General features: G+C 31.7%; 1 protein-coding gene across 4 annotated transcripts in view; it reads right to left on the bottom strand.

Annotated features, from left to right (window-relative positions):
* Nucleotides 1-16,601, bottom strand: part of LOC143241032 (protein PRRC1-B-like) — a 46,007-nt gene that overhangs the window by 8,626 nt on the left and 20,780 nt on the right. Inside the window, exons 1-5 of one of the 4 annotated variants that reach the window (XM_076484469.1) lie at nucleotides 14,066-14,181; nucleotides 8,235-8,346; nucleotides 6,635-6,959; nucleotides 2,917-3,130; nucleotides 1,270-1,324 (exon numbers count right to left, since the gene is read on the bottom strand). In XM_076484469.1, the coding sequence (XP_076340584.1) occupies nucleotides 1,270-1,324; nucleotides 2,917-3,130; nucleotides 6,635-6,959; nucleotides 8,235-8,328 (688 nt within the window). In that variant the 5' untranslated portion in view covers nucleotides 8,329-8,346; nucleotides 14,066-14,181. Of the gene's footprint in view, nucleotides 1-1,269; nucleotides 1,325-2,916; nucleotides 3,131-6,634; nucleotides 6,960-8,234; nucleotides 8,347-14,065; nucleotides 14,182-16,601 lie in introns of those variants that run through there. The other 3 variants (XM_076484478.1, XM_076484488.1, XM_076484462.1) reach the window with 3 other exon arrangements.

Genomic DNA, 16,601 nt, shown 5'->3' with positions numbered 1-16,601 from the left:
TATCCAGTATCCAAATGTTAAAAATCCTGTCCCCATCTAGAAATGCACCTCAATCAGAGAGGGAAACATCAAGAAAGGGGAAAGAGATCTAGTTTGGGACATGGTAAGGGAACACAGAATACAGTGTGGGCACAGTTTAGTCACTATGAAAAGCTCTTTGAGAATAGACTCACAAAAAGAGATCAATGGATCCCAAGAAATAAACTTTTGGTCTCCAAATAAGGAAGTGAAAAGAGAAAGGGAGCAAGGAAAGAGACCAAGAAGGATAACTAAAAACTACTGTCAGTAGGAAATGAGACTGACAGCAGGAGAAAGGATGGGTATCCACAGAATCATGTGTGTGAAAGACACAATCAAGAAAGGTGACAAACTAGACCTCTGGTAGAGGGAAGGCCTGGAATTCACAACAGAAAAGTTAAAGTATATGATCTAGACAAGGAAAAGGAGCAAAAGGCAAGATTAAGACAGAGGAAAACCTGAAAAAATAAGGACAAAAGCCATATAACATTAATCTAGAACTTCAGAGAGAAAGGAACATCATGGAAGACATTTGGGCACAGGAAAAAAAAAAGAGCCAGACAAATTACAAATACACAAGAAAAAGAAAGGAGTAGAATATAAATGAACATAACCTGACTCAATAAGCGTATAAGGAAAACAAAGTGTATAAAGGGTTAAAGCAGAGGTGGAACAGGCCAAACAGAGAAGGGAATGAACATCTAAAGAAGCCAAATTGAAGCATAAAGACGTGCCTCACAGACTTATGCTAGTACACTACCACAACAAGACTTGTTGTCTTTTTTATAACTTTTATATTAGTTCTTAGCTCTGACTGGATGCTTTTTTTTTTTACTTGTTTCCATCTTTGTAGGAAAATATACAGCCTGACTGAACATGGCACAACCACAGTTATACTTGAATTCTATATTTATGGCAAAGTTACTACGGCTATCTTCTGGCTATAATTTTTTAACTACTTAGGTAGCCTGTGAACAACACCACACCACCCATATGGGAGAATATTTTTTTCAGTTTGTGACAAAATCCCATTTCCAATTGTGCAGTTTAAACACACATACACACAAATATTGTGTAAAAAGATACAACCCAGATCTTCTACAAAAAAGAAAACATGTATTTATATATTTCTAGTCAACCAATTAAACTGATCTATTTATTTTGGTAATCAGTTACAAATATAATGATAATGATCAAAAGTAAAACCTACCTAACTACAAAGAAATGTGGACACAAAATAAAAGTACTTACAAATGTATTCCTTCATTCCAGGGTCTAGTGTGGTAATCATGGAGTCAACTGAATTCTGTTAAACACACCATTAAACCAAAGTTTAATAGTAAACATAATCTATATATAAAATTGTCAAAATATTGTGTCCACCATAATGAAAATGTAAAGAACATTCCATTAACAAATTAAAAAAAAAACATAACTGTTTTGGATTGAAGTAATTTTTGCAATAGTAGAAGCTGAAAAAAAAAACTTAAAATTATATCTTTATAAATGTGAATCTTGATAAAGGTAATCAGTGTTTCTTTTAAATATTTCCTGCTTCAAATAACATATTCAAATAAATTAAATAATATACAGTTACAAAGAACACTTTAATCTCCTCATCTGTTCAAGTCCTCACAACAATTGTACAGAATAGAGTAAATATATATTCCTAATAGCTACTTGCTATACAAAATGAAAGAAAGAAAGTGAAAATTAAATTAAAATCTAATTCATGTTCAAGTGAAGGTAAATGGGGATAAACAATATTCACTGAACAAGTAATTTTGTTATTCACATATGGACACAATAATACGTAATCAAACACGAGTTCAGAAAAAAAGAAAATCACATCTCAGTTCCTTCAGTACTTACTAAAAAATCTCAAACCCATTCATGAAATCCAAAGAATAGGAGTGTTACTCATAAACAACTAAACCTGAATAAAAAAGAAACATCACAAGGGCAAATGAAAAGACTCCACAAAAATAAATTGCAGAGTACACTCAAGGCTTAGGATCATTAATTTATAAAGGATCCTTCCATGCCTGATAACCAAAAGTCCTGAAGACTTCCCATGTGAGAAGGATTGCTTTAAAGTATAAAAACATCCTTAGGCTTCTTGGTAATGACATCTTCAAAGAGAAGGATAAAAAAAGTCTCAATGGATTGTCATCTGATACAACTTTCAAATCCCACTAAATATGCATTGAAAATATTCAAGTAAAAAGTAATAATGATGACTATGACATATATAACCTACAAAGGTTGAAAAAGAAAAACCCTAAAAGAGATTCATAAAATAAGAAATAAGATAATGCATTTTCTTAGAATATAGCACCTTCTTACCATACATGAAAAATGCAATCCATTTAAAAAATAAGGAACGAAAAACCTGATCTTTTAAAAAAAATAATTTAAAAATAGTCTTAAATCTAAATGAAGAAACATGGGTTTAAACCATAATCTCATTTTTTGCAGTCCACATCAACAAAAAAAATGATATACACAGTTGGTTAAAATTAGGATTTAACTAGTGTTCTTGGAGATATTAATGAAAAGATGGACCAAACAACTTTGACAAAGTTGTGAAGAAAATACTAGATACGAAAAAGGGTATCATCTAGAAATGCATGTAGAAAACATAAATAGCAACTAAAATTTACAAAATACAAACTAGATGGTCATAATTTTGTGAATATTGCAGAGTATAAGTAATTTGAAACATAACAATGTAATTTAAAATATAGTTTTGTAAAGTATTTGTTCAGAGCTTATTAAAGAATTGGTTTTATTAGTTAACAAATACTTGTTTCCCCAAAGTTAGAAAATTAAAATGTTGAAAAAAACAAATCATCATGAGACTAAGTTAGCTTTAATGCATCCAAAAAAATGACCAACCTTAGCTTTCTCAGCAACTTTATTCAGTAATTCATGACTTTTCAACCAGCCCCACACCCCACTTCCTTGACTCTGGTCTACCTGAGGCTGTGGAGACTGAGCAGTGTTATCCAGAGAAAGACTGATAGTAGCACTTTGTGCTGATTCCATGGGTACAGACTGCACTGGCTGTGGCATCATTTGCACTGGAACAGTACCAGGGTTTGGAATAGGACTGACAAAGGAAAAATATGTTATAGATTAAGCTAGAATGTTCATTAAACAATTTTCCCAGTATACTAGCTTTCAATGCTAACTTTTTTTTTGGAAGAAATTGGTATTTTTGTATTTGAAAAGCACCTTTCTAGAAGTAAATGATGCACACTTACTCTGTGTTACAAAAAATATATATCAGCACCTTCCCTTATGTAGACAATTCAAATGCTTTTGAAAATAATTTGTTTTCAGTTTGCTTTGACACAATTACCATGTCTACATATACAAGATCTAAATAATTTTTCATTTGACTGAATCTTACAAAACTAGAGTAATTCCAAGTGGCTGAAGATAAAGTGTACAAAAACAATTTCCAAAAATAACAAATAACTGGAATTAAGTTCTTTATGTAATTGTTGAGCAACAGGCTAAGTAATATTAAATAAGATAATTTAATAGAAATGTAATTTTTATACCTCTTTGTTAATTAGGTTATAAATGAAAATTATATCAATTATGTTTTATGTGTACACATGCATTTTTTAGGTGCAGTTAATTACTATTTTGAAATGATGTTGAAGTAAGAATTTTAAGATATCATTTACAGTTCTTGTTGGCTCAGAAAACTATAAGATCAATTTATAAAGAAAGAAACCTATTATTTAATCAATATATCACAGAAGTAATTATAAATTATTTAATCAAGGAAACATTAAAACTAACCGATCCCAATCTGAACTTTTAAAAATAAATAATTCCTATTTATTTTTCCCTACTAGTAAATTTGGAATTGCTAGTGACAACATTATTCTTGTAATATGCCATAATTTATTATTTCATGTATAATAGGTCAATAGATATGTATACATCCTACTTATATGTAGGATGTATAAATATAAATATGTAAAAGAATTTGATGGTTTGTAATCAGCTTGTCTATTATCAGCATATATATATATGTATTCAAGAGATGCATCAATTTTGAAGCAAATCCAGAAAATGCTTAAGTAGTTCACTATTCTGTTGTCACAATTATGTAACTCAGACAAACATATTACACAAGCTGAATAAAATTCTCAAAACAATGAACTTTCATAAATATATTAATTTCAATAATAATAAGTCCTAGAATATATTTAATTTCTTAACTTTACTTCATCCAAGAAAAATATCACTTTAGTATTAACTTACTGATGTTTTTAAATAAAACAAATGTTACAATGTACAAGTTCATGCTATTTTATACATAGGTTCACAACTTATTTACTTTTTTTACAACAGTAACTTCTCACTGGAAGAAAATTTAAGTTCATTTTTTATTTCATGAATGTATTTTTTTTTAGTTGAATCATTTTTCACTTTCCTAAACTTCATTTTCTTAAGTCTACCCTTAAACTCAATGATTAAAATTTGAGAAAACAAGTTTTTGATTTGCCCAACTGTGATTTCATTGCCAGGTATCAATGACTTATTTTAACTTAAAACAAAGTACAAGCTCTATTACAAAAGTAAATCTTTAGATTATAGAATGTATTAATTCTTTCACTACTCTGCATGTTATATGATGTTTTAGTCATTCCTGCCACCATTTGAAATCACACATAATATTTGTTTGTAGCAGTGACCCATAGATGTCAGCCCAATGCCTAGAATAACAGAAAAAATGTATATTGTATAAATATTAAACATTTATATAGTAACTTTAGTGATTTATATTAGTGTCCCAAGTGCAGTATTTGTACAATACAGTAATACTGTTTACATATTTAATGCATGACATGTTGCATCTGAAAAAACAAGTACTGCTCATCCTTCCACCTTATGTCATAATGAGTAGGGTTTGCTTCAAACCCAACTGATACCCTGCTCTCTCGTCACTCTTCACAGTATCAGGCCAACACTATTGTCATTATATGACTTCTTGGTATTATATTTGCTTTTGAAGTTATACTACAACTTCATAAGTGTTTTTTTCTTTGCACACAAAATGGGAATTTTCCACTCTGCAAGCTAAATAGGCAAAATGCCCAGAATCATAGACAAAATGCCTGGAATCATCAAATTTTACATAGAAAATTTACTGAACTCTTTCCAAATAGAAAAATGTTTATAGAAAAAGTTTGGGCTTCACAAAATGTGATTTTCAGCTGTTTATTATTGTTCACTTTAACCCTATGTTCACAGCTGGAGTAACTAAACTAAAAGTGTGCATGCCACTTATTTATTTAGTGCCATTCAACATGGCATCACATATTTGATGTCAGAGTTATCAACTGTTCATGTAGGAAAGTATACTGATGATTTAACAGTTTGTAGTAGATGAAATTAAGTATCAAATAAAATATAAAATGATACTGAACACCTATAAATATCCAATTTGAAAATTCTACAGGTTATGCAAATACAATCTGTATAATAGACAAATAAACATGAACATTACCTTGTGCTCTAACCTGTCATAGAATGGCACTAATGTCAGTATTTGACAAGATATATCTTGAATGCAAATATTTTTGTCCATTTGACTCTTTTGAACTGAACAGGCTTGTACATAGTACCAGAAACTTGCCACATTTCATGTAGATACACAAAGTAAATTTAAAATTATAGTCAACATTCATTCTTAAATACATATATTAATTACTCATTCATCTTCCTCTGTAAAGATAATTACTTAACTGTTTTTTTCTGAATGAAAAGATATGAATAACAAGATAAGCATATTGTGTTCATGTAAGAGTTTGATGATTAATAATCTGCTTGTCTTTGATCAGCATAAAAAAGAAATAATGAAATTGTTCAATATTTAAACTTTTTGTTTTCCTGTAAATGAAATTTGGATCATATGTATATTAATCTTACACAGTTTATTAAATAAATACAATATAGAATAAAGAAAAATACATATACATACACTGCTATCTTCCTGAACAGAAATTACTCATAATACAAATATAAATCTTAGTTATTTAAGTACCACCAATACTATACATCTGAAAAACACCTAAACCCGAGAAACTGAATACATATATATATATAAACACACAAACAGAGATACACACTTATAATATCTAGCTTTTATTCTACACTATCATTCTGAAAAGGCAATGAGGTACTCAGGAAGATTCCAAAAAAGATCAGAATTTCAAGTTTTCTTGCCAATTTAGCATGAAAAGTAGGAAACAGTTTGAACTGCTATTCTTATAAGAAATATATACAAAAACTGTCAATTTTCTCAATTGTTAGAGCAAATGTAAGCAAATGACCTTTTTTTCAGTGTCATGCAATTCAAGAAAATTCTTTTCTCTCCCATATGAAATGTACAGCAAGTCTTTGAGTTATTTAGGAAAAATTACTTTCTAGTGCAAAATACAACAATGAGCATATATGTTATATCATCTGTCTGTATAGTGCATAATTATGTGAACAGACTAGACTGAATACATATATATATATAGACACACACATTACAAAACATATTTACACTTGTTAGGAAAATGGCACATAAATATGTAGCTCCTACCTTGTTTGTGGAATGTAATATGATCTTTCATTTGATCCTTGTCCTTCTGAGCTTACCAGAGGCTGAGATACACCTACCCCAGAGACAACTGTTGTTGAATTTCCAGGAACAACAGGGAACATGGGAATGGGCTGCGGAGGTAGGACAGTACTGGGAAAGGTAGCAGGTGACGTTGGCAACCCTAAAGGAGGAAGGAATGATTGCTGTGGTGGGGTTGGAGAGTTAGATTTTAAGTTAGTGTTAGTAGAAGTAGAAGGTTGAGTGGTGGTGTCAGGGTTGGTTAGAACACCTTGAATGGAAGAAGTTACAGAGGCAGGAGTATTAGCTGAGAAGACAGGTTTCAAACCACAAAAAAAGAAAAGTAGATTAAATTTTCTTGAAATAAAAACATGTTCCAAACAGAAAGAAAAGTTATTTATCTAAGTAACAATTTAATGAATTAAAGGTAATTTTCTTACATTGGTACAATCATAACACAACAGAGCAACTTCTTGTGCTAATAATGCATGTACAATACCAAAAAAGCAGTCCACCTGTATGTGTAACACAATAATCTTGACTTACAATCCATTAAATTCCAGCATTATGTATATACTACACTTAACACAAACAAAATTACTATTACATTGTTTAATTAACAAAAACACTACATGCTAGTATTTAAAATCTTATTCAGAAATGTTTTGTTAGTTATTTATTCATGACTATAGCATCATCACAAATACCTTTGACTAAACGTATGCCAGCATTTAAAGCATCAAATGCACGAAATGTAATGTGAAGAATAGGCTGAACAAGCCAGGTTTAAAATAAAAGATAAATCAGCATTCTATTGAGCTACCTGTTTCAGATCCAAGTTCCTTGCAGGCTAACACTTTCCCCATTTAATAAAAAGTACAAGTCACTAGGCCATGCATTAAACTAGTGTAAACAAAAAGTTAAATTCACCTACTTAATACAGATTGTATGACTTTATCATATACAACACTAATCTTAGTAATTTATTGGATAATTAAATTATAAAATAGTGCTTAATGTTTTCTTTATTTTTTATTACTATGAAGATTTCATAATCACTTAACAGTTTAAGTATAACACAAGTTAAGCATCAAACATAACAGATCCTGATGGCAACAATAATCTACAATGAAATCAAAAACCCAAACCCATCATAATTTGATATCCCACTGATCTTCCTATACTGTGCAAAAGTTGTTGCATGTGTATGTGTTTGAGCAACTCTATATTTTGAGATACAAGCTTAAATATTCCTGCCTCTCAACTACAAATAGAATTTGATTAATCAGTTTAACTAAAATACAAAACTGTATGTGCAAAACACAAGTATTTCTTTCATGCACATGGAAAATAAAATATTACATTTATGTCTTAATATTCACATATTCTTGTATAGCCTAATATAAAAGATTTCTAGCTTTCATGAAGATGAATGACATCAAGAGATTTTTAAGTTATGTAAAATTAACAAATAGCATTTTCATATAACAAACAGAAGGTTGTCTAATATCATTTGATATCAACTCATTTAACTCTGTAATAGTTTTGAAATGCAAATACATATAAACAGAAAATAACTTACATGATTGTACAGTTCCCAAACTATCTTCTCCTTTATTATTCACAAATTCAAATGATGATTCTCCATTTACATCCTCATTCACTTCTTCCATCATTTTAATAACTTGTTCAATCTACTTGCCAGAAAAATAAACATTATTATGCATCAATTTATATAGAAATATATACTACAGCTGCTACACATTTTAACAATGACCAGTTATTGAAGAAGTTTATACAAATAATTGCTTAAAATCACTATAAATGAGAAAGAATTATATGTTCAATAATTTGACCAAATAATATTTCTGGTACACTTAGAATAATAGCTCTTAAAGAATAAAATTATCAGTTTTCATAATTCAATATTTAATACTAATATGTAACATAGGGTTACTTCTAGTACGTAGAGCAGTGGTGCACAAACATTTTGAGTCAGGGGCCACAAACAGACTTCTTGTAACTGTTGGAGGCCACAAAAAAGTGAAGATTAAAATTGTCCCACAAATGTACCTGAATAAACTCATTATACATGTAAAGAAAAAGTCACTTTATAAAAAAACAAAGTAAAAATTCAGCAAAGGAAAGAAAACAGAGTTTAACTTAAATCATGAATATTAATAACATAAAGTAAAAAACAATATTTGACGAAATCGAATTGACTTCAATTTATAGTCTCAACTGGAAATTTATCTTAACACTCACCGGTTCTTTTTTTTTTACTAAACGTGCAAATTTCTAATTTGAAAAGCAACCAAACTTAAAAACTACATTTCACAACTTTCCTGCAAAACTTCTGTGATTCTTGCTTCTGAGGAATTCTATCACCTCATCAATAAACTCCCAGAATCTTCTGAGAATCTTTTTCCCTTGACTCAACCAGCGTACTTCACAGTGATACACAAGGTCACCATAGTCTGAATCAATTTCAAGAATACTTCAAAACTGACGGTGATTGAGCCCTTGTGATTTGATGAAATTAATGGTTTTTGTCACTAACGCCATCAGTGCCTGAAAACCAAGTTCTTTATGGCACAGGTTCTGTTGGCGAATAATACAGTGCAACTTCACCAACTGTGTGTTCTGCTTTCCTTGATGCTTCATCAACAGAGCTACCAGCCTGCTACTTTCTCCGGTCATGGCTGGTGCTCCATCACTTGTCACACTTACCAGTTTTGTGAAATCCAATGAAACACTACTACACAGTCGTACTGTCTCCTCGAATAGAGCAGACCCAGTTGTCTGACCCTCCATGGAACCATGCCGATTAGTTCCTCCGTGATATCAAACGATGATGACAAACCACAAACAAAATCTAGTAGCTGTGCTGTTGAACTGATGACAGTCGACTAGTCTGCTGCCAAAGAGAAGTAGACAAAGTTGGCTACTCTATTTGTAAGCTGCCTTGTCACATCTGCTGAGAGGTGTGAAATTCTTCGTTGAACTGTCATACGATTCAAAGCCACTATCTGTAGCTTGCAAACTGCTTCAGGATACAACTTTTCCGATGCAGTAATCATACATGCTTGACAAAATCACCATCAGTGAACAGTCGGCCAGATTTTGCTATCATCAACGAAATATCATAACTGACCTCACATGCTGCACCTAAATCTGCTGACTGCTTTAAGAAAATGTTCTGATGATGATTCAGCAGTTGCCGCAGATATTCAATTTGAGCTGTTCGTTCATCACCGACAACATTGTGGAAATGTTTATGCTTCGACTCATAATGATGCTTTATATTGGATACCTTCGCCACCGCTACTGTCGAATGACACAGCAGATAAATCACGTTCTTCTGATGTTGAACAAAACAGTATTGCACAGTCCAATCATCATAAAACTCCCAGTTTTCATTGTCAACTTTTCTTTTACGATTAGCTGCCATTTTTTGTTACGAAATAATATGAAAATAAGGCTCGTAAGTAAATCTCCAAGAACAATTGGAATGCGCGAGATTTTGTAATTACAGAAATATTACATCATTGCACCAATGATTAAATGCCTATGCATTAACAAGATTTGCTTATTAAATTTTCTTTATTGCTCAACACAAATATGGAACCATCCAATATCTAATGTAATGCATATTCTTCTATAGTGCTTAATCTTCGCGCAGGCGTGAATATTCCAAGTTTAACTTTCCCGTTGGACATCGCGAGCCACTCAGCAACTCGTCATGAGCCAGATTTGGCCTGCGGGCTGGACTTTGTGCACCACTAATGTAGAGGAAACAATAGTTGCATTATACATGTCCAAAGGACGAAAAGTGAAAGCTTTTGTCAAGAATTTCCAATTTTTCTCCTGTAATGTTAACATTTTTTCTTATCTGAAAATATATTTCAGATAAATACATACCTATCCACACAACAGAAACCTGATACCTTACACCACAATTGAAAAGATTTTGCATATGCGTCGAGCCTTTTGGTAAAACTCCTATACCTACACTTAATAACATGTACTGTTCCAGTCTGTGATGCATTAAACGATACTCCTCCACCAAGAGAATGACACATCCACCATGCACAATACTCTCCTTCAGCATTTGGTATATGCTAAAAACCTATTTCTTGGGAAAAAGACATGCTGAAAGTGAGGAAGAAAGGTGTGGTTTTGTGAAAATGTGTACATCTGAAATGCATATTCAGGTAAGAAATATGTTAACTTCAAAAATACTACTCAAATTCTCCCCTGACCAGACAAATGAAATCCCATATTGAGAAAATGGTGAAGGAAAAAGTGTATATAATGGAATTAAAAAGATGAACTCCTTTCCAAGAATATATATATTTAAAAAAAAGGATAATCTATTGAAAGTGTGTCATTCACTAGTTGGAACCAAGTGAGAAAAAGCCTTATTGGAAAACTGTATTTTTCTCAAGCAAAATATACTTTTTCCACAGTGGTGGTGAATAAAAATATTGCCTAAAGAACTGCCTATGTGGTTCTTCAGTGTTGCAAAGGTTGATGGGATGTAAAAGCTGCTCAAAGGTCTCAGGAAGTCTCCAGACAGTGAACATATGTTGTGGTTAGGGCAAAAGGTCAATCCATACAGTAAATGAGAAATACTTACAAGAATATACAGGTGAAGACATAAATCATTCAAAGCTGCATACAATTAATAACATAAAACCTATGCAGTTGGTCACAACCCCTTGAAATGGTCTCATTCTTAGCTCAAGAGAAGAGCTTGTATTAAACTTGCAGTTATACACATCTGCCTTACTTCTAGTTGGGCAATGTGTCCACATGGTCTCATAAAAGTGGGTTTACACCAAACCAAAGAGTGAACCATCTACAACGACCTTCCCAGCAACTTAGTACATGGGAACATCTTATATAAGGGAGAATGCTTGAGCTGGTTGGTTATGTTTGGGGACATTTCTTTATTTTTTTTTAAGAGATAGTAGAACAACTTTGAAGGTAAATATATGAATTGCTAATACATTCTTGTGAAAATTCTAATTTTTCTATACAGAAAATTTTCTTGTTCCGTGCTCTTCCCTATAAGAAACAAAATTCACACATGCCACAAGTCTTCTACTTTCCCTCCATTGGAAATAACTCATTTCATTATGTATCTCATGCAAATTATCATGCAACAGCTTCCACCAATTAGAATGTCACAGGGAATGAAAAGTTCAGGAAAGCCAGAGTCCCACAAAGTGAAAGAACCTACAAAGGAAGAAAATGAGAAACACAAACCTTGATGACCATACATTACAATGTCTGCAAACAAAGATCAAAGAAGGAAGTCAAAGGGCAAGTTTGATAAAGACAAGAGACTAGAGAAGATAAAGAGGACTGGTGTTAGGCTGCTACAGCCCACGCCTCAAATGAACTAGGAACACCACCATAAACTTACAGGTGAAGAAAGCAAGTCCAAAAAAATCACATTAATAAAATATAATCAAGTGGACATTGGAGAGAAGAGAATGCTGACTCAACAAATCCCAACAACAGATGAACCAAGTAAGGAGGAAAATTACTGAAGTGCTAAAGGCCAAAGTAATAAAGAAAAGGAAACAAGCTTTTCCAGAAAATTCCTCTGTGGTATGATGAAATGTCTAAAACATATAGAGAGAAGAGTAAATGCAAGAGTATTAAGAAAAAGATAAAAACTTAGAACTAGAGACCAAATTGGGAGAAAAAGCATTTACTCCTCAAGTAAACAAAAAAACGAGATTCTACAAACTAGACATTGACAGGGAAAAAGGAAAAATGACTGTAATCAAAAACAAAAGAGTCAAGAAGGTAAGGAAGATGAAAATCACAAAAAGACAGACTTGTGCATATAGGAAGAAAGGAAGACAACAGCCTTGGAAACCAGAAGCTCTATATCACAGAAATGCATGGAGAAGGTTGAATCCATCCAGCAAATAATATGCTAAATACTCAAATGAATCAGATACTGATTAGTAATCAATGCTTAATCCTAGATTGTTGCATGTTAAACTAAGTAAAGTTTGAAAATGTCTTTCAAAAATGAAAGCTGAAAATAAAAAGATTAGTCTCATGAGAATAACTAACCAAATGTAATCCATTAATATGCCCACTAGTTTTCCAGCTCTGGTGATGAGCATGGCCTAATAACCAGAACCTTTTTTGAAAGTTTTAGAAAGTATTCAAATAGTGTAAACACTAATTATGCTCGAGTATGTAATGACTAATGATTGAATTAGTGAGTTTGGTTAGTCAATTTATCTGTTACTCCTGGTCAATTATTCAGTTATTTTAGTTTTGCAAATGCTGAATGTGTTTGTGACAAAGTACCAAATATAGAAAGCATCATATGTGAGAGAGAAACTAACAAGTACAGTAAGTGAAATTGTTGTATTAGCATCTCCTGTAAACTTAAGTCTATCAGTAAACATTAGTTAAGTCAATTTGCAAAACACTGGATTAGATTTTATTTAATATACAAACTACTTTCATAAGTAGCATATATATTGTTCCTAGTGCACTTACTATAAGCATATGGATATGTCTGGGCTGCACATTGCTCAAGACAGTGAAGACAAAGACAAGTAAATTAATCTTTCTTAGCATCAAACCAAAAGGATAAAAATAAATGGCACAAATACTTCTTATTTTAACCTAAAACACAGCTACAAGGACCTCACTTTACTCTATGCTGTCACTGAACTAGTTAATTTAAGTCTAAAGTACATTAAACATGCTACTAAATTAATTCCCTATGACTTATTGCTAAAATATACTAAATACCTATTCAAAGTCAGTCTTTAAAATGTGCATGCTTGATAATAAAATTAATTATTTTACATGTAAATGTTTGAAAAGAATTGGGGTGAACATAGTAAGAAAATACATAAATTGTATATGACTGTTGCATCATAATTCATATTACAGTTTACACAGGTATGACAAATATATTGCACAAAACCTTACAAAGTAGGTGTATAATACTACCACAGAAATAAATAAAAAATCATATAATACCTGTTAAAAGTTAATGTATATTATTTTATCTCCACTACTATTCAGTATTCTTAACTAGCAAATTGTTTCCTTACAAATTTGCATGACACAGAATAATATTTTTTTTTATATATATGTAGTATTAGCCGCTGGCAACTGCTATTGCTGAATAGTCAAAATAACCAATTATTACGTTTACTATGACTCTTAACTTTAAACTATAGTACTAATACAACGTACAACTTGAAGTCTTTACACTAAACTTTGTCTAAAACTAACTTTAAACAAAATTTAAATGACAACCACTGTTACAACTATTGTTGTAACAATAACCTCAACCGTGCAAATTTTTATTGTTTTGTCTACTAACTATAACTAACTAAAGTACTCTAAAACTGTTTTCACTACCTGATATTTTTAACAAATCTGATAGTTTTCCACACAAAACAGATAAGTTTTAACCCTTAATTTACAGAACTATCCACGTAACTAATACAAATATCGACAAAGGCGCCCTGTAGTGGTATTATAAAAATTAGGGGGTTAATAGTTGAAAGTTATTTTATCCAATTAATGCACATAATCTGATTGGATGCAAGATATTCATTTGATTTGTAAAGCTAAATCTACTAATATTTTCTGTTTATTAACAGCTTCTTCTTACCAAAAGATCAAGCATAAAATAATCTGAAAGAAATATCTGCATTCACGAAGACAATAATGAATAACTATGAACCTTCAGACAGAAGGGAAGTCTTCGGATTTACAAGGCTAAAATAAGAGGTTCGATTCCCCTCGGTGGACACAGCAGATAGCTCTATGTGACCTTGATACGAAAACAAACACAGTCCTGGATTACCTAATAAGCAGACTAAGCATGTTCTTAGAGCACCAACAAAGCAGGGACACTAAAAAAAAAAAAATCTTTTGAAAGAATTTGATATTTCAAAGGATTCGTGGAAGTAATCATCATGAGAAAAACCAAAACTTTGTTAGACTTCCTTACAAGACACTACACACTCTTCTCCCATTTGTGTTCTCCACGGCATTTCCACTGTTTAATGAAACAAGAAAAATGAAATTCAGTCATGACACCCCAGTGAAAGACAGGATATAAATGTTGATATCGAAGTACGTATTTTTCTAACATTGATGATTACTAACCGCTCCGCAAAACGCTCTTTCTTTCTAAACTGAAAAAAAAAACTCAGAAAGCAACAATGTGCCAGGACAGACTTGATTCACTTTCCTTACTATGTATAGAAGAGGGCCTGCTTCATCGACTCATCTTCGATGAAATTATCTAGTATTTTGCAATCAGAAAATCTAGAACGAGGCTATTTTAATTTCAGCATACATCTAAGTTTTGTTTCATTTTGAAAGATAATTTATTTTTTATTTAACTGATTAGTATTGTTTTTATTTTAAATTACATATATGATATATGATCTTTCCAGTGCTTAGGGCCTATAAAGGTCTTAATACGACCCTCCCTACAGTTTGTTAAACTAACATTTCTAAATGATTAAATTGCCACACTGAGTAACAAATTAATGTCTCACTGTTGATGGTATTTTCACAATAATATTTTATTATTCTCAACTAAATTTAGATTATTCCTATATTAAAACACAAAGCCAGCAATAAACATTAATCTTTATAAAGATAATTATATAAATACTAGCTTCAGAGAATTTCACACCTCATCAGTAACCCTAAATTTAAGTCAACACAAAAAAGTTCACAAACTAATATAACCCAATAACACATGTTGATTAAAGTGTAGATTTAACTAGACCTCCCATAAACTTAGACTTCGAGTTTACACAATTTTCGAAACACTAAGTTTATTTATTGAATGAAAAGTTTTTGATACAGACAAAAGTTTGGAAAGAACACAGGTTTAAATAACAATAATATAATAGTGGATAAAAGACTATTCATCAAAACAAAACAAATTGTGGAACCTGTTAGTCATTGTAAAACTAGCAGTGATTTAAAAGGGTCACTACTGAAAACATAGAAACGAAACCTTAAGTGAAATAAGTACAATGTTGTTTTGTAGTTTATGGTTGTTTCTTCATTATATTATATGTCTACGACACACCAGAGAGCATTTAAATCTATAACTTTAGAAGAAAATGTTGTTACAATATAATTTAATGTCTGACTTTTTATATGAATTGTTCAGACATGAGACAGTAAAAAATCATTCAAAGTTACCAGACAAGATGCTAAAAATCACATTTATAATGTCACATAATTATTTAATATTATTCCACTATATGGGGGTCAGTCATTCCAGTTTTGTCTGAACAGTTCCGTTTTTTGTTGTTTTTTCCTGGAGCGCACAGCACTTTCCTGTTTTAAAATAAAGACATCAGGCTGTCAGTCACACTGAATCACAAATGTTATAAGCCAACCTGGTTCCTCACCTACTCTTCTGCTGCCAGAATCTAGAAAGTTCTGTCTGTACTTGGTAAAAAACACAAGTCTGAGCAATTCTATATGTAGTGCTTATGGTTAAAACACACTTTACTCAACCATATACAGAATTTTATTGCTTTTAAATGAAAAACAGAACGTCTATGTTTCAATCATTTTTCATAAAAATGTGTCTAAAAAGTTTCAAAGTAATGCTAAAAACTAAAAGTAGTTTGTTTCAAGATATTATAGATTCTAAAATAAATCCAGGTATGATTACTTTGAATTTCGCGCAAAGCTACACAAGGGCTATCTACGCTAGCCGTCTCTAATTTAGCAGTATAAGACTAGAGGAAAGGCAGCTAGTCATTACTACCTACCACCAACTCTTGGAATACTCTTTCACCAACGAATAGTGGGATTGACTGTCAAATTCTAACGCCCCCACGGTGTGAGGAGGATTCGAACCCATGGCCCTCGGATTACGAGTTGAGTGCCTCAGCCACCTGGCCATGCTGGA

Source organism: Tachypleus tridentatus, chromosome 2 (assembly GCF_004210375.1).
Source record: "Tachypleus tridentatus isolate NWPU-2018 chromosome 2, ASM421037v1, whole genome shotgun sequence".
Lineage (NCBI taxonomy): Eukaryota > Metazoa > Arthropoda > Merostomata > Xiphosura > Limulidae > Tachypleus > Tachypleus tridentatus.
The sequence above is the reverse complement of the archived record's forward strand: the minus strand, read 5'-3'. Positions and strand labels throughout refer to the sequence as shown.